At 36.0% G+C, this 26,873-nt stretch overlaps 1 protein-coding gene across 2 annotated transcripts in view; it reads right to left on the bottom strand.

The window, feature by feature from the left end:
* GIN1 (gypsy retrotransposon integrase 1) overlaps positions 1–26,873 on the bottom strand; it is a 32,154-nt gene that overhangs the window by 2,281 nt on the left and 3,000 nt on the right. Inside the window, exons 2-7 of one of the 2 annotated variants that reach the window (XM_033179004.1) lie at positions 18,228–18,373; positions 16,381–16,574; positions 14,182–14,487; positions 7,566–7,757; positions 7,290–7,466; positions 6,524–6,809 (exon numbers count right to left, since the gene is read on the bottom strand). In XM_033179004.1, coding sequence (XP_033034895.1) covers positions 6,524–6,809; positions 7,290–7,466; positions 7,566–7,757; positions 14,182–14,487; positions 16,381–16,574; positions 18,228–18,366 — 1,294 coding nt within the window. In that variant the 5' untranslated portion in view covers positions 18,367–18,373. The remainder of the gene's footprint in view (positions 1–6,523; positions 6,810–7,289; positions 7,467–7,565; positions 7,758–14,181; positions 14,488–16,380; positions 16,575–18,227; positions 18,374–26,873) is intronic. The other variant, XM_033179005.1, reaches the window with a different exon arrangement.

The following is a 26,873-nucleotide window of genomic DNA, read 5'->3' as shown; positions in this document are numbered from 1 at the left end:
ATGTGGGCAGATCACTTGAGGTCAGGAGTTAGAGACCAACCTGGCTAACACGGCGAAACCCCGTCTCTACTAAAAATACAAAAACAGGCATGGTGGCATGTGCCTGTAAACCCAGTTACTCGGGAGGCTTAGGTGAATCGCTTGAACCCAGGAGGTGGAGACGGCAGTAAGGTGAGATCGCACCACTGCACTCCAGCCTAGGTGACAGAGTGAGACTCTCTCTCAATAACAACAAAAATTATGCAACACATGAGATGTGCTATACCCAATAGCAGCAAGAGGGAAGAAAACATGATCAATAAAATTGAAACACTTTCAGAGTATGTTGCTAGAGGTTTAACATCAAAGTTTGCAACTACCCTACTGTTAATACTAGAAAAGGCTAGGAAGTAGTTTATAAGAGAACTTTAAAAGGTTAGGTAGGGTAAAAGTGTTGCTGATGAAATTTTCTACTAAGTCATAGAGAATTCCATAGCTTCAAGGCCTGTACACTCCTGCAAAGTTATCAGTGATGGCAGATACCATAGGCATTTAAGAAATGTCCAAAGACTCTTTCAGAGGATTAACTGGGAGGTTTTCTGTCTGTAAAAGTTTTTCCATACAGATGAAGTAGGACTATTTTAGAAAAATATGTGTAGTAAACATATGTCAATAGGGAAAAAATACGCCTAGATGTAAAGCTCTTAGAAATTATCATTTTAATTTGCTGAAATGGATTCAGAGACCTTGAACTTGAGTACCTCCTAGTTACACTGGTTAGAAACAAATGGACATTAACAACCTCACTTGATTTTAAGAGGAGAGCTTTTGTATGTAAGTAAAATAAGACACACACACACACACACACACACACACTTTTTCTTGTAAAAAATTAATCTTTAAAGTAACTTTTTGTAATAAAACTGTAGAGAACAAGGACTACACTCAGCAAATTCTACATAAATCACTTTATACACAATAGAAAACTACTCTGAATATGTCAAAGGCCTGCTTGTTTAGAAAAAAATTTCTCATTCATTTGCAAGGTTAAATATGTTTCAACTCCTACTATGGTCTAAATCTACTGGAGATAAGAGAAATGCTCTTTAATTTCAATAAAGATAATCAGAAAGGAGACTCTTGGGGCCTTACATGTTGAACAAATAATATTTTGGACTGGGCTATATAAAATATATTATTAAGGTTATTTTCACTTATTTCTGTACTTTTCAAAATGTGGCTACTAGAAAATTTTAAATTACATAGCTCTTGTATTATTATTCATCTGTTGGACAACACTAATCTAAAACAATCCTGAGTTAGGGATATAGAAAAGAACATGATTAAACTTTTTGCCCTCAAAATACAGAGGTGGGGAGTAAACAAACATATCATATTAAAGATCTTTTCCAGTCAGTTACATTACGTAATACATTTCACTAAGTATTTTTTTCTCATTCTATTAATTTAGTTATGATTATGACATCTGTTTGATGAAAGCATCATCACAGTTTTGACAAGACTGAATGAGTAAGTCTTTAGTTTCTTTGAAATTAAAATCTTTTCAAGATATTTCAGGAAGGTGTTAATCAGCAGTTTTGATACTCATTTTTATTGTAGGGTTTTTTTTTTTTTTTAAGAGATGGGGCCTCAGCCAGGCATTGTGGCTCATGCCTATAATCCCAGCACTTTAGGAGGCCAAGGCAGGCGGATCACCTGAGGTCACGAGTTCAAGACCAGCCTGGCCAACACGGGTAAACCCCATCTCTACTAAAAATACAAATATTAGCTGGGTGTGGTGGTGGGTGCCTGTAATACCAGCTACTCAGGAGGCCGAGGCAGGAGAATCGCTTGAACCCAGGAGGCAGAGGTTGCAGTGAGCCAAGATCGCACCATTGCACTCCAGCCTGGGCAACAAGAGTTAAACTCCATCTCAAAAAAAAAAAAAAAAAAAAAAAAAAAAAAGATGGGGGTCTCACTTTGTCACTCAGGCTGGAGTGCAGTGGTGGTGCAATCTTGGCTCACTGCAGCTCAGTTTCCCAGGCTCAAGTGATCCTCTGCCTCAGCCCCCTAAGTAGCTAAGATTAAAGGTGCGTATCACCATGCCCAGCTAATTTTTGTATTTTTTTGTACGGACGGGGTTTTACTATATTGCCCAGGCTGGTCTCGAACTCCTGAGCTCAGGCAATCCCACCTCGGCCTCTCAAAATGCTGGGATTACAGGCATGAGCCACTGCGCCCAGCCTTAATGTTGTTTTAAGGAGTGAAAATAATAGATTAAAAAATCAATTTTTAAATTTCCCTAAGGAGAAAAATAAATAAAAATTACAGCTTCAAAAAAGTCTGATTTGGATTAATTTATTTCTTCAATCAGAAAAAAAAGATAAAGGTTTCAGACTACTTTTCTTACTTTAAAGAGAAGTGACTAAACTACTCCTATATATGGTCTGACAATCCTCAAACTATTAGAATGTGCTGCCATACTAGTATATCCTTTCCCAAGACAAAATAATAACTATAACTTGATACTACATCACTGTCATTATAATAACTAATACTGTCAACAGAGAACTGAATAACTGTTGGTTTAGAAATTATATAACTGGACTGGGCACAATGGCTCACACCTGTAATTCCAACACTCTGGGAGGTCTAGGTGGGAGGACTGCTTGAGCCCAGAAGTTTGAGACCAACCTGGGCAACATAGTAAGACCCTGTCTCTATAAAAAATAAAAAAATCAGCCAGGCATGGTGATGCATGCATGTATTCCAAGCTACTTGGTAGGCTGATGTGGGAAGATTGCTTGAGCCCAGGAAGTCAAGGCTGCAGTGAGCTATTATTGTGCAATTGCACTCTAGCATGGGCAACCATGTAAGAACCTGTCTCAAAAAAAAAAAAAAAAAGAGAAAGAAAGAAAAAAAATGATATTAACTAAGAGGCCAAAGAAAGGCTCTCTGCATAAACTATATTAATAATAATGTCAAGATCATGGACTTGATACTATAGAGACTGTGCTTTGTTTTGTTTCATGAATGCAGATCATAATTGTGGTAGGCAGCATAATGGACCCCTAAAGATGTCAACATACTACTCCTTGGATCCTGTGAATATGTAACTTTACATGGTGAAGGAGAATTTAGGTAGCGATGGAATTAAGGTTGCTAATCAGATGACTGTAAAACAGGGTGATAATCCTGGACTTTTTGGGCAGGCCAAAGGTCAAGGGTCCTCAAATACAGAAGAGGGAGGCAGAAGAGGAGGTTGGAGTAAGGTGATGTAAGAAAAACTCAACCCACTATTGTTGGCTTTGAAGATAGAGGGACCACAAGCCAAGAAATGAAGGTAACCACTAGAAGCTGGAAAAGACAAGAAAATGGATTCTTTTCTAGAGCGTCCAGATAGGAACATAACACTGCCAATACCTCGATTTTAGCCCAGTAAGATCTATGTTGAACTTCTAACCTTCAGAATTGTAAGATAATAAACGTGTTGTTTTAAAGCCATTAAATCTGTAGTAATTTGTTACGGCAACAAGAAGAAACTTACATAATAATGAAAATCATTTCACAAATGGGGCTTTCAACTGTGAAGGGAAATCAGGCTAAAACCTTGGGTGAGGCAGACCCAAATATATCACAAACAAAATAAATTCAAAACTATGCAAAATCTATGTCAGATTATTTTTCCTTTCAAAGAGGAGCATTATGATTACAAAAAGACACTACGGTATTTTAAGATTTCTTGTCCAAATAGTCTGAGAAAGCACTTGGCAATGAACTACACAAAAAAACAAACAGGCCTGCTTAAAATAGCAATGACAAATATTATATAACTAGTACTGAATGTGCTCACTCTACATTTAGTTCTAGATAAGAATGGATAAGAAGTTGGCAACAGAAGTATATCTACTTTAGACAGTCAGTCTTTAATACAGCTATGAAATTTCAAGCCTAGCAAAGAGCAGCAATGACAAATGTGGAAAAATAAATTTATAGTTCTTTTGGCTATAGCATGCCAAAACTTATGTCAAATAAAAATTTCAATGATTATTCAAAATCATTTTGTTTGCTTTAATTCAGCTCAAGGACTCTTTACAATCAATTTGTGAGGTGATTTTCAAGAAAATCATGGAAAAGATTTTCAAGAAAATATGTAATATTGAGGAAAAAGATGGCAGAAATCACACTAACTTTGAATTTCTACAAACGAGAAAAATGTAAAAAAAGGATCAAGTAATAAGAACCAGATTCTAGGATGACCAGATCAGTAGTTCCTTTGGTTAACAAGAAAAACTAAAACAGATTCATCTATTAGTCTTAAGTTCCTTATGCATACACCAGTAGTCATATTGCAATGTTACTTATCCTTATATTACTGGAAGAAACTTGTGCAAAGAATTCAAGTATGAGGCAAATATTATACTGCCTCTGTTTAGAGACTGTTCTTAAATAGAGAAGATGAGTTCTTAAGTACTGAGTTCTGAAATGTTCAGAAGAAGCACAATATTTGACTTCTTTTCTGAGAAACTCTTTTCACAAAAACAAATTACAAAATGTTGAGGGATCCTAGTTTAGCAGAATTTTAAATGTAAATTTTGTATTAAAGAAGGTTAACACATTAGAATTGAGCAAATCATGAATGTCAAAGATTAAGGGGAAAACCATGCTAAAGAAGACAGAACAACATGTACTCGTATAACCTTTTTTTCCCTACTTAACTTGCAGAAGAGAGAGATCATTAAAGGTAGCTCAGAACTGAGAAGAGGCACAAACAATGCAAGCTTTTATCTTCTAACAAAGAGAACGAAAGCACTTTGAGTTTTCAGGATTAGAACATATTTCAAGATAAGTTTACTGACTAAACAACTGGGTCTGTCACAAGAAGGGAAGGTACTAAGAGGTTTTAACATGAGAGTTGTACCCCAGATTAGAAGCAGAGTTGAGCTATCATTACTAAGCAGCACACAAGGGTTTTACATCTTAAGAAAAGGCACAGGGTTTAAGTGTAGGTTATTTGTTGTTGTTACTCTTTTTGTTATTAATATTTGCTAAAGCCTGTCATACAACTTGTTTATATTGTTATAAATATATTTTCCATTAAATGTTACTTATATCCAAATAACATTAATGCTTCATCTGGCTAAGTTACCCAATAACTCCCTCTCAGTTATCCACCTCAGAGAAGCTCTAGGAAGCAGATGCATTAGGACAAAATAAAAGCCTTGATAAAGTGGGGAACATAATCTAAAAGCCATGGCAAAAACATCACTTAACTAGGCTATGAAAGAAAGAGTTACAGAGAACAGGATATCTTGACTGTTCAGAACCAGTCAAATTTAGGGGCAAGTATAACTTGTTTATAGAGTGCTATCACCTCTTCTTACAGCACCTTATAGCATTCTGAGGATACCCTACTTCGCACCCACACCTGGCCCCCAACCATGACCTAACTAACTACAAAGCAATATTAAAAATTAATGGCATTTTTAAAGTACCCAAATATTTATCTCACAACTGGATTCTGGACAGTATGTTTGCTTCTCGCATTAATGATCGTAGGTGCTGTTTTTCACACCAAAAAGAGGCACAAAGTGACTAACAGAATATTTGTGAGGCCAGGTGCAATGGCACATGCACGCAATCCCAGCACTTTGGGAGGCCGAGGCAGGCAAATCACTTGAGGCCAAGAGTTAAAAACCAGCCTGGCCAACATGGTGAAACCTCATCTCTACCAAAAATACAAAAAATTAGCTGGGCATGGTGGCATGTGCCTATAATCCCAGCTACTCGGGAGGCTGAGGCACGAGAATTGCTTGAACCCAGGAAGCAGAGGTTGCAGAGAGCTGAGATTACATGACCATACTCCAGCCTGGGGGACAGAGTGAGACTCTGTCTAAAAAAAATTAAAAAATAAAAAAATTAAAAAAACACATTGAGAAAGCAAAAACAGAGATGGTGTTAAGATGTTATCTTTCCTTCAGAGGAAAACAAGTTCAGTATCTCCCACATAAACTATGAAAAACATACTAGAAATAAAAAATAAAAATGCCTGGGCGCCCTGGTTCCTACCTGTAATCCAAGCACTTTAGGAGGTCAAGGTGGGTGAATCACCTGAGATCAGGAGTTGAAGACCAGCCTGGCTAACATGGCGAAATCCTGTTTCTACTAAAAATACAAAAAATGAGCCGGGCATGGTGGCACGCATCTGTAATCCCAGCTACTCGGAGGCTGAGGCAGGAGAACTGCTTGAACCTGGGAGGCGGAGGTTGCAGTGAGCCGAGATCGCGCCACTGCACTCCAGCTTGGGCAAAAAGAGGGAAACGCCATCACAAAAAATAGTAAAAAAAAAAAAAAAAAAAAAATCTCACAGGCCTGACAGTTCCAGAAGAGACAATGTAATAAAACAGACTACCTGGGATAGCTAACAAATTTTATGAAGAAAGGAAAACATAACATAACAAAAGAGGGGAGAAAGGTTTCTGTTATTTTTAACTTTTCTCCTTACCGAAAGCAATAAAAATGTAGAGAAGTGACAGATGTTTACCTTGTTCACTGGATTCTCTTATGTAGGGCTTAAGGTGGGACATTTTGATAGGTCTTTTCAGTCTAACCCCAGTATTGTCTCTCAGGACAGCACATCCACTTTCTGTAATATAGTCTATGACACAAGGACCAACCCATTCAGACTGAAAACGACCATCCTTCCACCAATTTTTCCTTTGTCTTAAAACTTCATGACCCACTTTTAAATGAAATGGATTTAATTGTTTGGGTTTCTTTTTAACGATGATCTTGCTTTTATTTAGTTCATCCAAATTGTTGTTCTCCATCTACAAGTGTAAAAAGAAAAAGAAGAGATGGAAGAGCTATAATATCTTGAAGGTAAATGCAGACAATGAGAATATTACAACAAAATGGTTACTTGAAATGCTACTAAAAGGTAGGCATGAATTATATTTAATTCTTAAAACAACATTTCCAAGTCAGTATTATTAACCCCTACTTTATATAGAAGGTAAACTAAGATAGGTAAGGAATTTGCCAAAGTCAAACAACTCTAAAGCAGTTAAGACTAAAGATTTGAATCCAGCTCTACTTGATTCCAAAATCCATAGCTTTCTCATTATTGCCTCTCAGCATGTCATAGTAAACTATTTATTTAATCAAGACAATAAAAATCTGATGGATAAAAAATTATGGCAAGTATGTATGCGTGTCTGTGTACATGCACACATGTATATGCTGAAATTGAAAAAATAAATATAACTTTATAAAGTTTTAGATTACAGTTTTTCTATTGAATAGATCACCTGGCCCAGTGAAGTTGTCTTATTCTCCATTATTTCATCAGCTTCTTTAATTGCATCTAGAATTTTGGCAAACATACTTGTATTATCACCATCCACATCATGAAGACTATCTGAAGTCTCAGGCATATAAGGATTTCGACTAAACATTTGAAAATATGGTGTATTTTTAGTAGGTTCCTATTTTAAAGAAAATAAATGTCAATTTTATAATAAAACATTTATCTGGCCAATAAATAGTCATAACTCAGAAGTATAGAATTATAAAAAGGCACATACCAAGTGAGTTACATTGAAGGCAAATGAAACAGCTGATAGGTAATCATCCCAGTTGTCTGGGTGGTCAGCACAGTGTTTGGAGAGAAATGCTTTGATTGTGCTAGGTGTACTTTCCACTGGACTAACAGTTCCAGAGGTGTGAGAAATTACAATTTGCTTTATGCCAAACAATCTGTACAGTTCAATGTTGATCTGAAAAATATATAAAACAAAGCTGGCTTTTTAAAATTTGCGTTTTATTTTTCCACTGACTTAAAAAAGCTTCAAAAGAATTAGAATCTTGCGTTTTATTTATTTTTATTATTATTATTATTGTTATTATTTGAGATGGAGTCTCGCTCAGTCGCCCAGCCTGGAGTGCAGTGGTGCAATCTCAGCTCACTACAACCTCTGCCTCCCAGGTTCAAGCGACTCTTCTGCCTCAGCCTCCTAAGTAGCTGGGACTACAGGCACGCGCCACCACGCCCAGCTAATTTTCGTTATTTTTAGGAGAGACAGGGTTTCACCATATTGGCCAGGCTAGTCTTGAACTCCTGACCTTGTGATGCACCTGTCTTGGCCTCCCAAAGTGCTGGGATTACAGGTGTGAGCCACCGTGCCTGGCTGAATCTTGCTTTTTTGTTGACCATAACATTCTATATGAAAACATACATAAAATATGTAAAATTTCATGTATAAAATAGTGGTTACCATTTATTGAGTCTTTACTACATGCTGGTCATCACACTAGACACTTTACATTATTGTCATTAAACCTTACAACAAGTTTTTGAGGTATCATTAATTTCATTTTAAAGGTAAGATGCTGAAGCTTTGAGAGATTAAGTGCCTTGCCAAATACACACATACAACAAGGAAACGGGAGAACAGAACTTAACACTAACTTTAATTTTTTTCTTTTTTTGTGGGGGTAGGCAGTGGGAGACAGGGTCTTGCTCTGTCACACAGGCTGGAGGGCATCTTCCACCACCTGGACTCAAGCAATCCTCTCACCTCAGCCTGCCTAGCAGCTTGGACTACAGGCATGTGTCACCATGCCCAGCTAATTTTTAAATATTTTGTACAGATGGAGTTTCACCATGTTGCCCAGGCTGGTCTCAAACTCCTGGACTCAAGCAATTCACCTACCTCAGCCTTTCAAAGTTTTGAGGTTATAGGCATGAGCCACTGCATCCAGCCCTCAAGTAACTTTTTAATTCAGTAGACGGTGTCTCAAAAACAACCCACTAGGTCGTAAGTTAACATTTAAAAAGCATGTAAAACAGTTATTGGCAATAATAAGCATTTTATAACTTTTAACTACTATTATTGGTGTTACTATGTGTAGCGCTTAAAAGAACCCAAAATGAGTTTACAAAACTTGTAACAGTAAGCCTGTTAAATATAAAATAATATTTTTTTCCTACCTCACCCTTCAGACTTTTTTTTCCTTATTATTTTTAGTTGAGTAAACCTTTGGCTCATATATTTGTCTTTTTAAAAAAGAGTATTTCAGACCAGTAGTATCAGAATAACTAAATAGGCAAAGTTAATACAAGAGTGGAAAGCAACAAAAAGAAAACTACATGTCCCAAACCTCCTTGCAGGTAGGGGTCGTCATGTGACATAATTCTAGCCAAAAAGTTATAAGTAAAAGTTGTTAGGCAAACTCAGCTGGTACTAGTTTTGTTTGCCCAATACTCTCTCCCTTCTTTCTGACTGAAATGTAGGCATTGTGGCATGTGCTCTGGCAGCCATATTGTGAATACAATAGGAGTGACTATCAATCACTCCCAATATATATTGGGATAATATATATAATACATATTATTATATTGGGATAGGGAAAGACAGTCTGTTACTCGGATTGAATACACTTTCTAGCTGATATACATACCAATTCAGGATGCCTATTTTTAATTCAAAAGTAATTAGAAACAAATCCCAGAGAATAGGTGTCATTTGGGTCAGCTTCAACCTGAGTCTTGATCAATGGTTTTAAATGACCCTTGAAAAAGGCTTTAACTTCTTTGTTTCAAAAGGTTGCCTAGAAATGATCCAGGGAATCCATTTGTGAAATGGTATCTTGACATCCTTACCCTATCAGCCCCCCAACCATCAAACCAGATATTCCGTCAGTTCTTACAATTCTAGTTTTCTGTAAGACATTTTAAAAAAATTAATTTTCCTACTGAATATGTTTATTCTCTTTCCTTCAGAGGTTTACAAAAAGTTATTTGTGCATTTTATTGGAACAATTTAGCAAATACTCTAAGCTAAGCTGTTAGAAACATCTGTATTTTTATTCGACTATACAATAAACCTCCCACATTGTGTATTATGTTATAATCTTTAGCAGTGTTTTCTGTTTCAGTATTTGCTGACAAAAGAGTTCATTCTGTACTATCATTGTTATACTTTGTGTAATATTGTAGAGATGGCATTTCGCCATGTTGCTTAGGCTAGTCTTAAACTCCTAGGCTCAAGCAATCTGCCTGGTAGGATTACAACAAGCATGAGCCACCAAGCACAGCCTATTATTACTTTTTTTTTTTCGAGACAGGGTCTCACTGTTACCCAAACTGGAATGCAGTGGTACAATCATAGCTCACTACAGCCTTGACCTCCTGGCCTAAAGCAATCCTTACACCTTAGCCTCCTGAGTTGCTGGGACTATGGGTGTGCAACATCACGTCCAGCTAATTAATTTTTTTTATTTTTATTTTTTGTAGAGATGGAGTCTTGCTATATTGCATGGGCTGGTCTTGAACCCATGTTCTCAAGTTATCCTCTCACCTCAGCCTCCCAAAAAGCTGAGGTATGAGCCACACTTGGCCCTATTGTTACCTTTAGTAAAATTTTCCAAGTCGTGGTTTGGTTACCAGATGACTTTAAACACGACTGGAAAACCTGCTAGCTAATTATAATGGCTTCATATTATCATTAGCAAATACCCTGAAACATTATATGAACTTAGGGTAAGGCTCTTCATTAATAAAAGTGGAAGTGAACCAATATTTCAAAGAGTATTCTCAATAATTTTGAATTTTGATGGCTAACTTCCTATCAGATGTGATAACTGTAGTCTCCCTTTATCTTCAGAGAATATGTTCCAAGGCCCCTAGTGAATGTTTGATACTGCAGATAGTACCATACCCTATCTATACTATGTTTTCCCCTATACATACACACTTATGATAGAGATTAACTTATAAATTAGGCACAGTAAGAGATTAACAACTAAAAATAAAATAGGATGACTGACAATATGCCAACATCACTACCCTTGCACTTTGGGGCTGTTCTTAAGTAAAATAAGGGTAACTTGGATACAAACACTACTAACCATGACATTTGATCTGATAACCAAGATAGCTACAAGGTGAGTAATGATGGGGAGGGAGTAGCATATACAATGAGGATATGCTAGACAAAGGGATGATTCACGTCCCATTTGGACAGAGCAGGACAGCATGAGATTTCATCACTACACGCAGAATGGTGTGCAATTAAAAAAATATAAATAGTTTATTTCTGGAATTTTGTATTTAATATTTTTGGACTGCAGTTTACTATAGGAACTGAAACCTCAGAAAGTAAAACTGCAGATAAATGAAGACTACTATAGTTAATATTTGTATTCATCTCATTGATGTGCCTAACTAAGAGCTGGAAGTTACGTAGACGTGCCAGCACTATCATTTTCTTGTGGTTGATGGGTGTTTGCCTTTTAGTATTATCTGCTTTCACTGCAAAAATATAAGCTCCCTGGCCATTTTGTGAGTAGTGTGGTGAATGCTACATGATATCCATATTTTCATTCAACTGCTGAAAGCAAAAGTATGAGTGAGGAAACATGTGGATTCTCACTTTTCTTTCAGGATACCTTCACATAGTATGTGTGACATAGCTGTATTGTTGATTGAGTCAGGATGCTATTATCAATCTGTACACATTATTAATAAAGCTTAATTACTTATTTTTTGGATTTAAAAAATATAAATAGAAGTTCCAATAGTCTTCCCCCAGACTGGATTGCCTTATGTACTGCACTGCACAGACCACTGCTATGTCAATCAAGGCAGGCAAGACTACCTTGCCTTCATTCACAAAATGACCACATAAATCTCCTATTATTATGCAGCCAAATTTAATCTTTTTCCATTGAAGTTTATACCACTGTTCCTAGGTTTAGAATGCGACCTCCATTTCTAGAGATTAAAAGTCAAATATATTTTTTTCTGTTTCTACTTTAAAAATCAAAATTCTTTAATTTACCTGAAAATTCTTTTGGTATTGGATTCTAAAATCATATTACAGAAATAATTTTAAACAATTAGCAAATTGTTACCTGTTAATTAATTACATGTTCCTCCTCTACTAGACACATTTGTGACACTAGCTTTATCATTTAAAGCACTGTTACCAAACTTTGTGCCAAGTTGCCCCTTAACATCTGTTGGACACCATGAAAACTACCAGTTTAAGGCAGCTCAGTTTCAACATTAGGTTACAATTCATTTGATGACATCACATCTTTACAGAACTGTTTTCTTCATCAAATGCTGTGATAAAAAGTAGTTACTATGTAAAAATCAGTGTGAAACAGGAAATGAGGGTGGCAGTGTACAATATGATTCCAAGGTCTGAGAAGGTAAGCAGTGGTCAACAGGTACACATTACCCATTAGCAAATAATTATGGTTAAGAATGAAATAAAAGGGGTGGGTGCGGTGGCTCAGACCAGTAATTCCAGCACTCTGGGAGGTCAAGGCAGGTGGATCATGTGAGTTCAGGAGTTCGAAACCAGCCTGGGCAACATGGTGAAACCTGTCTCTAAAAGAAAAAAGGTACAAAAATTAGCTGGGAAGCTAAGGTGGCAGGATCACTTGAGTCTGGAAAGCGGAGGTTGCACTGAGCCAAGACAGTGCTACAGCTCTCCAGGCTGGGTGACAGAATGAGACCCTGTCTCAAAAAAAAAGAATGAAACAAAAATACATTTTCTTTCAATTTATGAGTATTTTAAATTGCTACTACGTGGTTACAACATAAATACTTATTAAGTTGTTTGGATGGACCTGTGAAGAAAAGAGTTAACCTGACAGTTAATTTTAACATATTAACACAGCAGATCTGTGACTGCTATTCTTTGAAAGGCCTGCTTACAAGGTTGCACCTTGGCTAATGTCTAGGAGCTTAGGTTTTGGTTATAAGACCAAACACAATCTTTCCTTCTGAGAGTCTGAAATTTTTGTACATGCCAGGTAGAAGGTGCCTATGTGACCAGCCCCCAATAAAAACCCTAGACACTGAGCCTCTAGTGAGCTTCCCTGTGTTGTCACAACTCTGCTAAAGGAATTAAACACGTCCTGTGTAACTCTACTGGGGAAGGAGATCTTGGAAACTTGTACCTGGTTCTCCCAATGTGTCTTTTCTCTTTGCTGAATAAATCTTAGCCATGAATATGACTATATGCTGAGTCCTCCTAGAGAATTATGAAAACTGGGAATAATCCTGGGGTGCCATGATATGTCCTATCTACTTAATAAATATAACTTTAGATATTTCTTTTGGACTGAGCCATCAAAGATGCTTTGAACCAAGTCTGGCTATTTCTGATTTTTCTTAAACACGTACCCTGTCAATTACAAAAAGTTTTAACATATGCCTTAAGTCTAGCACTTATTATATTTCTTATAAAAAGTTTTCATATATATTCTCCCCTGTTTATCCTTTCAAGTTAATTTAACTGGGAAAAGGCCAGGACAAGGGAAAAAGTACCTTTCAATACTGAATAGTCTTATTCATGAACATAATGTATCTTTCCATTTATTTAAGTCTCCCTTTACCTGTCAATCATAATATTATTATTATTATTATTATTATTATTATTATTATTTGAGACAAGGTCTTACTCTGTTGCCCAGGTTGAAGTGCAGTGACACAATCTCAGTTCATTGCAACTTCCGCCTCCCAGGCTCAGGCGATCCTCCTATCTCAGCCTCCCGAGTAGCTGGGACCACAGGTGCATGCCACCACACCTGGCTAACTTTTTGTTTTTCTTTTTGACATGGAGTCTCTCTGTCGCTCAGGCTGGAGTGCAATGGTGCGATCTCGGCTCACTACAACCTCTACTTCCCGGGTTCAAGCGATTCTCCTGCCTCAGCCTCCTAAGTAGCTGTGATTACAGGCTCCTACCACCATGCCCAGCTAATTTTTGTATTTTTTGTAGAGATAGGGTTTTGCCCTGTTGCCCAGGGTGGTCTTGAACTCCTGAGTTCAAGTGATCCACCCACCTCAGCCTCCTAAAGTGTTGGGATTATATGCGTGAGCCACCAGGCCCAATCAATCATGGGTTTTTACTCTAGAAGTAAATACAGATTATTTGGTCCAACCTCCTCATTTTAATTTGAGGATATCTGAAGATAGGTTTACAATAACCCACAGTAAGTATTAAAATCTTAATCTCCTAATTTCTAGTACAATTATCCTTGTAGTATTTAATATCATACCTCTATACCTACAGCAATTTATCTGAATTTATTAAGCACGCTGTAATATAATGCAGAGGGCACTGGTTCTGGACACTGAAAAGGAGTAAGATATGCTCCCAGACCTAAGTAGTTTATTTGTCTTACCTGTTGAATGAATTCATCTCTTTGGTCCATTATTATTTTCTGAGGAGGTCCATATAAGAAAAATATATTGATAATAGCTTTAGAAACTTCTGATGCTGAAACATCACATAGAGGCAAAATCACAACCCATTTGGTGAACAAATCTGTCATGATTATAGCATATACATGACTTCTGTTGCTTGTATGAAAAGGTCCCATCAGATCAACAGTAACTAAACTCCATGGATTTTCCACCTTGAGAAGGTGCTGTTTCGGTGCTACAATAACTGTATTTTTTGCCACTTGGCAATGCTGACAAGCATACACCTACAAACAGGCACACAATAAAGAAAATACATACAAATGTTAACACTCTACACAATATAAAAGCAGTCTTATAAATCTGAATTTTAAAATGGTTAGTAGGTATACTTTATGTTTTGAAGAAGAAACTTCTGGACTGAGAATCACTGGATTAAATCTATTTAGAACAACAAACAAAGAAAACAACAACAAACAACTGTAGTTGCCACTACAGCTGACCCTCTAACAACATGGGTTTGGACTGAGAAGGTCAGCTTATACATGGCTTTTTTTTTTTAATAAACACAAATAAAAGGTAGAGTATTGGTAGGGAGGGATGAGAAACTCAAGGATGCAGAAAGCTGACTTCTTGTATATGCGATTTTCACAGGACCGACTGATAGACTTCGGTATGAGTAGATTTGGTTACATGAGTGTGGTGCTGGAACCAATCTCTTGCGTATACTGAAGGAAGACTATATGACTAAATGACCATCTTATTGGGTCTTATTCACATGAAACATAAATCTGGTTCATATTGAATACATATTTATTAAATACTTTAAAATATCTTAAAACAAGTTTCCTATAATTTAAAATCAGTATGTAAGTTTACAATAATTTCTATATGCACAAAATGTTTCCTCCTAAAGTCATCACGTTAAGAAGTCTATTCATGAATCTATTCTAACCATATTTACTGAAATATAATTTTATTCATAAAATATGTATAGATGGAGAAATTTCTCTCAATCGTGAGAAAAGAATAAACATAAACAAAACCCATGCTGTCCTGCAGCTTTCATTTAAGTGAGGTGAGACAAGATTAACTGCTCAATTATGGATGGGTGCCATTTCTCAATACATCTCTGGAATTCCACTCTAGAAACTACTTTCAAACTAGCTTCTGAAGAAAAATTAAAAAGCTGTTTAATCACCTTATAGTCACAGTTACTTTTGATCAGAATTTTCATTTTCCGATTTAAACTTATTTGTTGGATTTTATCACAAATAACTTCTGATTATTTCCAAAAATCATATTCATTCTGCAGTGATAACAATTTGACAAAGATTTAACTGAATGTTTGTAAAAAAATGCATCACAGGAAAAATATATAAATTATGAAGGTCTTTGGAATACCTGAACAGACCCATAAACTGATAACTCACAAATGATACTTAACTGTTGAATTCTTTATGCTTGAAATGCCAGTCTTTTTGATGCACTACTACAATTATTAAGGAGATTTCACAGATATACCAAGGAATTCCTACCATTTGGCATACAGTACACTGGAAAGAGTAGGATCAGTTGACTTCTAGCAAGAACCCCAAAATTACTATAGGTGAATTTTCTATTAGGAGAAGTGGAAGGTCCCAACGGGTCATAAAGTTACAAAACTCAGACTTATTTCATGATCCTCAAAATTTGATTTTGGTTATATTTGGTTTTGGGTTTCTGTCATATATGACATTCTACCTCAAGATGGAACGAGCACAAAAGATGAGAGCACATACTAGGCCTGACTTACTATGAACATATTCTCCTCTTTAAAAAACCTTGTATGATTGCCATTGAAAAGGTAATGATTTAGTCAAACAAATTCCAGCTCCATTTAAATTCTGCCTACACAAAAAAAATTCAATGATACAAATCTGATTCTAAATAATCTCTTATCTAAATGAGGCATTTTCAAGTGTTTAAATGATGCTTCTTTCCTTTTCAAATTATACTTAAGTGATTTAAAAAACCTGTGAAGGGAAATACAGCTCCCTTTAAATGGTTTTTAAATAAAAATAACCATGCCAAAAATACTTAATGAGAGGTGATACCCAGAATAAACCTGGAGAAGTAATAAATTGTAAGTATCTATCAGAAAGACAGTATTCATAATATTCTAAATACATAAGCCATACCCACTGTTTGACATCATTGGTCACAGATGTCCAATAATAATTGGATTCTACCAGAGTGAGGGTCCTGGATATACCATGATGAGCTCCACTGTCATTTTCATGGCATTCTCTTAAGACTTTCTTCTTTTCCTCTTCTGAAACAATTACCAAACGATTTTGTTTTCTGTCTTTTCCAACATAAAACAGCTTTTTTTCTGGAATAAATGATACCAAAAAGATAGAATTGTAATTTTTAGAGATGTATGTAGTTTTAAGAGAATCATAGCCTTCTGTTTAAACCATGAAGGTTTTTGTTTTGTTTTACAAAATCTTACTGCATTTAAAACAAAATATTTATTTGTAATGATGCTACCGCACAACGGTTCTTAGCTGTTACACTTACTTAGACACTTAGGAAGGGCGATAGCTGCTATAATTTTGTACCTATCAATATAAACAGAGCCAGCTTGTTCACCAAAGCATGTAATAAGTACGGAAATATGAAATTCTCTCTCTATGGGAGTACTTAAAGTAGGAAGATTTTGCAGACACCTCCTAAAAATGGAACAGATTAGCAAATAAATTACATACAGAGAAACACCTACCTGGAACAGAATTTTCTAAAATAATGTTTTATCATCACTGCATTTTTGCAAGCAAACAGCTCTCTCCGCTTTTTCTATATCTGAGTAGAAGGTAGGGATGGTGAAGTGGGGAAGTGGAAACAACTTTAATCCTCAAGACAATTCTGTTTCCTTAGGAGGACAACTGAGAAGAATCTGCAGCTCGGAAGTAACCAGGGGATGGAGCAAATCACCATCTACCTCTCCAGTGTGAATGGGCTAGCTATTCAAACTCCAAAATACCCCATTCAGCTACTAATATGAGTAAGCAGATTGATGAGTGGAACATTCCTTACTTTTTAGAATTAGAAGATGAGCAATCTAAGAGCAGTAACCTTATCTATGTTATTCTTCAATATATCTCCAAGGCTTAGAACGTGACTGGCACATAGCAGAAACCCAGTTAACATTTGTTACATAAATTATCAAATATATGAATGAATGAATCCTCACTTCAGTTTAAGAGGTAATGGATCTGCCTAATCTTAAGTATAAGGGAGTTATTGGTAGGGATATACACAGGGAGATGCAAACAGGCATTTATTTATTATCTTACAGTTTTATTAACCTGCTTTGGGGTAAGCCTAAGAGACAAAGTTAGCATTTATAACACAAAATCCATCTAATTATCTGGTGACTACTTGTTGCTTATATCATCCCAAATTTCTCTTCCCCTTTATATGGGGAAAAAGAGGGAAAAATTATCATGACCTTCCAAGATAAATATCCCACTGACTTTCAAATATTTAGTCCACTCAGGAAGATCCAAGGGTCCTAAAATGAATGTGATCCTGAGAATATTTAATGGCAGTGGTGGGGTTGGGGGGACATGATCACAGAAATATAGTTAATTCTTTCCAGTTTTCATGTTAGTAAACAAACCAGTTAACTTTGTCAACATTTTCCTATTAAGCATCAAAAAAGTTCCTCATCGAAAGTGGCATGAGTGCTGGAAAGTGCACCATTAGAGACCACGAAACGGTCAAAGCAGAAGTCGTTAATTTAGAAAAATGTTTTGTTTTCTTTCATGGTATCATATTCTGTCTATAATTTAAACCACCCTTTTCATGCTTACTGGCCTTCAGTTAGCTTTAGTGTAATTTTTATTTTGCTTTTGATTGAGTGGCATCATCAATTCAACTGGTAATTGTTTAGCAACAACCAACTACTACAGAAGTTCTCAAATTTCCACAAAGAAGAATGTGGGGAAGAATCAATAATCAAAATTTTGAACATTAATTTTACCTTTGAAGATAAACTTTTTTGCTGCTCTTCTTATACCACTTCGCTCACTTGGCAGTGTAGTTGGATGATATTCACCAGTTCGTTTGTAATATGCAATCTGTTTAAGATGAAGGTCACCATTTTTTCCACTACGGACCATTGTGAACCTAGGTAAAAGGTATTTAAAAAGATAACTTAAATTTTAAGCTAACTGAATTGCTATTTCAGTTAAGACTTCTGTCATATTTCTATTTACATATGAACTGAGAATTCCCAGAATTTATTTGTGAGGGAGATAACTGCAGTATAGGAAAGGAACAGTGATGTATATGAACGAAAATATACCCCATGACAAATTATCTTGTCTCTTTCCACTTGATAAGAAATGCTGAAATTTTCCACATACTGAGAAAAAAGGAAATGAACCAGTACACTTCAAAAAGGTTTACTTAAAATTTAATTGCTATCAACTGAAATGTTACTTTCAAGGGATGGTAACACAGGAACATCCTGTCATGTGACATTTAAATAAATAAGTTATAAGAGAAAAAATATAGCTTTATATTATTTCTAAATATATTCATGGTTATTTCTTCTTCTTGCCACCTCAGCCCTAAGGTGGTAACTATGTTTGCTGTTGCTAGTCTCCAGGTGCCATGCTGTTCACTTTGTTACTGTCTGTCTATAGAAAGAAGCTCCATTAAATTTTCTTTAAAATCCCACCAGAATGTCTTCTGTTTCCTGCTAGGATTCTGACACAAATCTTACAATTTTGAAATTACATTAAAAAAAAAAAGATGTTTACTGACCACTGGAGGATCTAGGGATGAGACTAAAAGAGTATTTACTGGAAAGAGAATGCTGGAACAAAGCAGAACAGACTGTGCTTATCACCATGGCTTAAACAGCTTATCAATTCACTTCCCTATAATACAGCTCTTTCCAAATGTAAATCCATCTTTCTGATCTATTTTTAACTTCGAGAGAGAGAGTAACAGTACATTTCTTACCTTAGGTTAACACAAAGTGTATGTCAATTTAAAAACAAAGGTTCTGAAATGTTAACACAGTCCCATCATAACCTAAAAAACAAGTTAATTATCTCTATAAAGTATTATAAGACAATTAGTTTGTTCTAAGTTTAATTCACTTCCAATTGATTATTAAATATATGATTTTTTTCATCTAATAGATGGCTGTACCCCAAACCAAACAAATGTAGCTTATCACAGTTTCTAAATCATCTCAAGATAAATGGATGAGATTTAAGACTTTTTATACAAATAAAGTAAATAAGACAAGCCAACTGGCGCAAGGACGGACAGATACATCACTGTAATTGAACAAAGAGTCCAGAATTATATCCACACATGTAAAGTCAATACATTTACAACAAAGATATCAGTACAATGAGGAAAGAGGTGGTCTTTTCAATAAATAATGCTAGACAACTAGATAACTGTACTGGGGGAAAATGAACCTTAACCACCTACCTCACATCTTACACAAAAATTAATTCCAGACAAATCATAAACTTAAATGTGAAAGATAAATGACAATGATTCTGGAAGAAAACATAGGAAAAGATCTTTCAAATCTTAGGATAAGCAAAGATTTCTTAAATAAGACACAAAAAACACTATCCTTAAAATAAAAAAAATTAACAATAGGGCTTTATCAAAATAAAAATGTGTACTCATCAAAGACACCTTTAAGAAAGTGAAAACATAGGACATGCATTGGGATAAGATATCTTTAATACATATATCTAACAAAGGACTCAGACCTAGTTTATGTAAGGAACTTCTAAAAATCAAAAAGAAAAGGACAAAACTCAATTCAAAAAATGGGGGGAAATTTTTACACAGCACTTCATAAAAGAGAATATCCAGTGGTCAATAAGCAAGTGAAAATATGCTCAACATCATTATTCCTCAGGGCAATGCAAATAAAACCATGATGACTAAGAGCTACACACTACTGAACAGGCTAAAATTAAAAACCAAAGACAACACCAAGTGTTGGTGCAGACAGGTAGCAACTGGAACTTCATACATTGTGGGAGGAAAAAATGTTGCAACCACTTTGGAAAACTGAGTTGCTTCTAAAGCTAAACACATTACCCTAAACACATTACCCTAAAGGCTTGGCAATTCTAAGTTTATATTCCAGTGCAATGAGTCTATGACTATCAAAATATGTGTACAAAAATGTTCATAAATAGTTTATAGTCATAATAGCCACTACATGGAAACAGTAAAGGTATCAAGAAGTTTTAGCACGTATATATTCTTTCCTGGTCCTGTAGCCGCTTCCATTGCTACCAAGTTTCATGTTGCTCTAGGTCAGTGCTTTTCAGACCATCTGTGGTGAAACACTAGTGGTATCCTACTGCGCTCCAATCTGCCACGTAAGACCTCTTGATACCTTTACTTTCCATGTCATCCTCACTATACTCTCTCCTCTGCCAGGATTCCATGGCAAACTTTTACTTCCTAATCAATTTTCAATTCATGAAGCCTTGTGTGATTTCAAGTCGGGAATACAGAACCCGTTTGCCTACCCATCCATTTGCCTGCCTGTCATTCTAGCTCTGCATTAATCATCTTCAACTCTCAAAAAAAAAAAAAAAAAAAGAAACCAAAATCATTTTTAGTTTGTGTCCTCTATTTTCATCTCTATACTACACTGATACACCTTCTTTCAAGTTTAAGGGACAGAAACCTGTCCCTTCTCAGTTTAGATGAAATCAATATACAGACTATACATACTGTAAAATTAATAATATACTATATATAACTCCTGTTATAGTTTCCCCTTAATAGTTTTTGTAACTATTAATGTCCCAAATCATCTAAGCAATCTAAAAGAAAATCTAGAAATATCCCATCCTAGCCAGCTGGGAGCATGGTATCTGTAGGAAGATGAGGTTTATAAGAGGAAGATAAAAATTGTGTATTTCCTCCCTTTTAGAGACCAGTAAAGGTTGCAAAAACTCCTGAAGGGCCTTAAAAAGAAAAGGGGAGAAGCTTCATCAGGCCTGTAAAAGCCCACAGAAGGAAAAAACCAAACTCTCACACCTTAGAGGAAGTACAGGCCCCAAAACACAGAGGGATGTGGGTAACTGGAAATGGAAGAAAACAAACTAGCCATTGGAAAAAAAAAAAAAATATATGAGTCTGCGTAATACACAGTAGCTTCTGTATTTTGCTCTTATATTTAAAAACCTCAGGGGTTCCAAGTTCCTACCATCTCTTGTCTTCCTCCCCCTACCCATTTACCTCCTGGAGAGACCAGAAAATTTTTCTATCTAATGGAAGATGAAGTCTTCAGTATATTAAGTCTATGCCATTAGGACACTGTTGTTTTTTCTATTTATAACGAATATATAAAAACTCCTCAGAAAAGGTCTATTTACTGAAATTAACTTCTCTGCTTTGAAATCTTTAACTTTTGAATAACTGAAAATAGATCGAAATAGAGAAATTTGCTCTCCTCAGAGTAAACCTATAGTACACAGGGACAAGGAGAAAAGGAAACCACTACAAAAATCTTTGGAGACTGAGCTCTTTAAGGTTTTTGGTTTGTTTTTTTCTTACCAAAGTAGTGGGAGAAGACTAACATATATCTATGTTAGGGAGAGGGACATAAAAATCACCGGGAGAAGACATAAAAACCATAAATTTCCTACAGATTTTCATATTTCACAAATGCTTTCACAAGTATATTATTTTCATTTTTATATGGGTGAGTTGTCTTGGCTCGACAACAGAACTAAGACTTAAAGGCGTGGTTATTTGCCTGACAGTCACCTTGAAACTTAGACTATTCCTAGCATATTTTTATCTTCCAAATGATTTACTTGACAGAGTGGATACTATAAGACTGCCTCTGGGCATTATCTTCTACTTAGTGGCTAAGGTCTAGACTATTTAGCCTACCCTCTACAACCTGGCAGGACATAACACAGCTTCTTCTCTCACTAGTTTCCTTTGTATACCCATGGCCATACCCCCAACCATTCTCTATACCTTGGTTTACATCATTTCCCCCTAAATGGTATATCCTTCCACCTGATTAAGCCTTACCCATCTTTCGAAATCAAGCTCTAACACCTCAATGAAGCAAACGTTCCATGATCTCTGAATCTAAAGTGATCTTGACCTTTCCTAATCTTCTTTGTGCCTACTGTAGAACTTCCAAGTTTTACCCTTTTTAATAGGTTTTTGCCTGTTCATCCATATAACCTTGAATTTGCTCATTCAGTTACTGAGCTCTAAAACCCTTATATATACTAGATGACACTAATGCAAAGTTAAATAAGATGAAATCCCTGTCCTCACAGAGCTTTTGGTATGAGAGGAAAAGAGGAGTAAATCAACATTTATATAGTTTAGAGTGGTGTTATAACAGATGTATGTGAAGAGTACTATCAAAACAGATGTGCTGAGACCCAGATCCACCTGGAGAAGGAGGAAAAGCATTGATTGTGGATGAGGTAGGACCTTGAACTTTATTCCATTGCTACTACCTTACTTCACACTCACCTTCTATCTGACCTTGCCTCCTCTGTCTCTAATATAGTCCTTGTCCTCACTGCAGTCACAGAGGTCAAACTAAAACACAAATCTTATCAAAATATTCACTTAACTCGAAATATGCCTTTTGCCATTCCTGATTGTCTTAGTCCATTTGGGAGGCTATAACAAATATACCATAAACTCGATGGCTTACCAACAGAAATTTCTTTCTCACAGTTCTGGAGGCTAGGAAGTACAAGATCAAGATGTCAGCAAATTTAGTGACTACTAAGGGTTCACTTTCTTATGGGCAGCTGTCTTCTCACTGTCACTTCACATGAGGGAAGGGGGAAGGGGTTTCTCTCAGACTCTTTAAAATATAGGCACTAATCCCATTAATGAGAGCTCTGACCCATGATCAAGTCACCTCTCCAAAGTTCTACCTCTTTTTTTTTTAGACAGAGTTGCGCTCTGTTGCCCAGACTGGAGTGCAGTGGCATGATCTCAGCTTACTGTAACCTCTGCCTTCCCGGCTCAAGCAAATTTCGTTCCACAGCCTCTCGAGTAGCTGGGACTACAGGTGCATGCCACCATGTCCAGCTAGTTTTTATATTTTTAGTAGAGATGGGGTTTCACTATGTTGGCCAGGCTGCTCTCGAACTCCTGACCTCAAGTGATCCACCCATCTCAGCCTCCCAAAGTGCTGGGATTACAGGTGTGAGCTACCGCGCCCAGCCCCAAAGTCCAGTCTCTTAATACCATCAACTTGGTGGTTAGGATTTCAACACATGAATTTTGGGAGAATACAACCATTAAGACCATGACACTAATGATATCTAAATACCTCTGCCATTATGCAAAGCTTTATAAGATACGGTTCTTTATCAGTCTCTCCATGTTTTTCTCTTGGCATTCTCAATTCAAAAAATAACCACAGTTCTTCAACTATCCCATGCAGTGTGTTCATATCTTTTCATTGATACTTTTGCCTGGAATGAACTTTATTTCTATTTCTCCAGCCCCTAATCATCTTTCAAAACTCTGGCTAGGTGTCATTTCCTACAGAGTGTCTTCTAACCACTCCAACCTGGAATAACTTAACATTTTAAGAATGAGTTGGAGTTACAAGATTAGATTTCTATTCTATAAAGTGTATTGTACACCAATATGGAATAGAGATTGGGGTAGAGACAGGAATACCTGTACCAGTCAGCTAGGAAACTACTGTACAATTAAAGCAAGAAATGAGGAAATTCTGAGCCAAAGCAGTGCCAGTATAGATGGATAGATACATTATATAAGAACTGTGACTGACTAGATGTGTGGAGTAAATGCAAAGAAGAATCTGGGATCACTTCTGTCTAAAGCTCTGGCTTAGGGAGAAAGATGACAATATTAAGCAGGTTGTATTCTTCATGGATAAACTCGGCATGTAAAAAGTAGGCGAAGTTAAGGCAATGGAAGAAGGATCAGATGGAAAGTGTACAGAGTAGGAAGTGCAGTGGACATATCCTTATCCTTCAATGTTCGCATTAATGAGTTCACTCATCCATGAATCCTTTCTAACCACATCTCCAATCTCAGGGAGAATTGTGCACACCTTCCTTGGTACATTCACAGTAATATGTATCAACTTTTATCATAAAATCTGAAACACTCTATTGAATATATTAGCTGATATGTCTCTCTCCGAAATGCATTGTAAACCTTTAGGGACATGAGAATAGCCAGAGACATAGGAAAAAAGCAGGAAGAGGTTCTGGTAATAGAAGTCTGGCAAATACAGAGTTCTTAGAAGTAGACAGAGAGGCTAAGTGATATAAGAACCATAATGTAGCTAGTGGTTTTGGCAACAGTATACAGTATAGTTACAGTATAGCAGGGCGGTTGGCAACCAGACTGAAATGACACAAGGAATGAATGGAAAGTCAGAAAGTGGATTTAGAAACTTGAGCTTAGCTATAAAGGCAAGGAGCTACAAGATAGTTGCCAGAGACAGATGTAAGGTTCATTCATTGATCTAAGAAATGTTACTGAGTAACTGCTATGTGCCAGTTACAATGTTGGAGACAGGATAACAAACAAGATGTAGATTCTCCTGACTTTCATAGAGTTTACATTCTAGTGGGGTTAAAATTTTTGACAGCCCTGTTAATAGCCACATCACTCACAACAGCCAAATGATGGAAGCAACCTAAGTGTCCATCAATGGCTGAATGGATAAACAAAATATGGTGTATTTATTCACACACTTTTAAAAGGAACAAGATTCTGACACGTTACCACATGGATGAATCTTGAGGACGTTAAGCTAAGTGAAATGAACGAGTCACAAAAAAATAAATACTGTATGATTCCACCTATATGAGGTATTCAGAGTAGTCAAGGACATACAGACAGAAAGAGTAATGATGGTTGCATAGAACAGAGGGTGGGGAGGAGAGAATGGAAGAGTTATTGTTTGACTGGTCAAGAGTTTCAGTTATACAAAATGAAAAGAGTTCTTGAGATGGATGGTGGTAATAGTTGTAAAACCATGTGAATGTACTTAATGCCACTGAACTGTACACTTAAAAATGGTTAAGATGGTAAATTTCATGTTATGTGTGACTTACTACAATTACAACAAGTTTTTTTTTAAAACAAGATTGTTTTGCTTTCAACAAAGGAATAGCCCAAAAAGTTTAATGCTAACGGACGGGCTTCTAGAAAGACCACTGAAAACAGAGGAAAAAAAATTATGGTATGACGTTCTTGAGATGGCAGCAGGGGATGACATCCAATTCACAAACAGGGATTCGTCCTGTGATCTCTTCCACTGAAGATATAGCGAATATAATCGTGGAGCAAAATTATTTCTTTCTGAAATACCACTAAACATTCCCATATAGGCTTCTGATTAGAATGCAGAAAGCTGGAGTAACTCCCCCTCTACCTCTGAGAAAAAGTGGGACAAGATGCCAATTTTCTCCAAATTGATCTATAGATTCAATGCAGTCCCAATCAGGAACCCTCAAGCTCTTTTGCAGAAACTGACAGGCTGATTCTAAAATTGATATGGAAAGCTAAAGGACTCAGAATAATTAAAACAACTTTGAGAAATGAATATAGTTGAAGAATTTCACATTATTTGGTTTCAGGACTTTCTATACTGCTATGGTAATGAAGAATGTGTTATAATGGCAAAATGACAGCCTTAAATCTATGGTACAGAATAGTGCCAGAAACAGCCGCTCAGTTATGGTAAACTGATTTTTAACAAAGGTGCCAAGGTAATTCAATGAAGAAAGGATAATCTTTTCAACAAATGCTGTAATAATTAAACATGCTTTGAAAAAAGATGAACCTCAACTCATACCTCACGTTATGTAAAAATTACTTCATGATGGGTCACAGATCTAAACATACAACTTCAAACTATACAACTTCTAGAAAACAACAACAAAAATTCTTTGTGAGCTTAGGTTGGGTAATGGCTTCCTAGATAGCAAAAAAAAAGCACCTATGCATAAAGAAAAAAATTAAAATTTTTATTCTTTAAAGAACTGCCAAAAAAAAAGAGAAAAATAACACTGGGATAAAATATTTGCAATACATATATATATGATAAATAACTTTTATCTAGAAGTTATAAAGAACTCTCAAAGCTTAACAAGAAAACAAACAACCCAATTTAAAATCTGGAAATACAGACACTTCACCAAAGAGATATGGTTAGCAAATAAACACATGAAAAAATGCTCAACATCAACAGACAATGAAAAAATGTAAATTAAAACTACAATAAGACATGACTACACACTAACGACAACAAAAACAAAACAAAACCTAACAATACTAGGTACTACCAAGGATACTCTTGCTGGTGATAATAGAAAATGATGTAAACATGTTGGAAAACAGTTTGGCAATTTCTTATAAAATTAAACATCAATTTACCATATGGTCCAGCAATACCAATCTTAGATACTAACCCTAAAGAAAATATATACACCTAAAAACCTGTAAGTGAAAGTTTCTAGAAGTTTTATTCCTAACAGCCAAAACCTGAAAAAAAATGTTCATCAAGTGGTGAATGGATAAACAAATTATAGTAGATCCACATACGGAATACTACTAAGCATTGATAACGAACAAACTACAAATA

This window comes from Trachypithecus francoisi, unplaced genomic scaffold, assembly GCF_009764315.1.
Source record: "Trachypithecus francoisi isolate TF-2019V2 unplaced genomic scaffold, Tfra_2.0 Lachesis_group2, whole genome shotgun sequence".
NCBI classification, from domain to species: domain Eukaryota; kingdom Metazoa; phylum Chordata; class Mammalia; order Primates; family Cercopithecidae; genus Trachypithecus; species Trachypithecus francoisi.
This window is presented reverse-complemented; position numbering and strand designations above follow the sequence as displayed.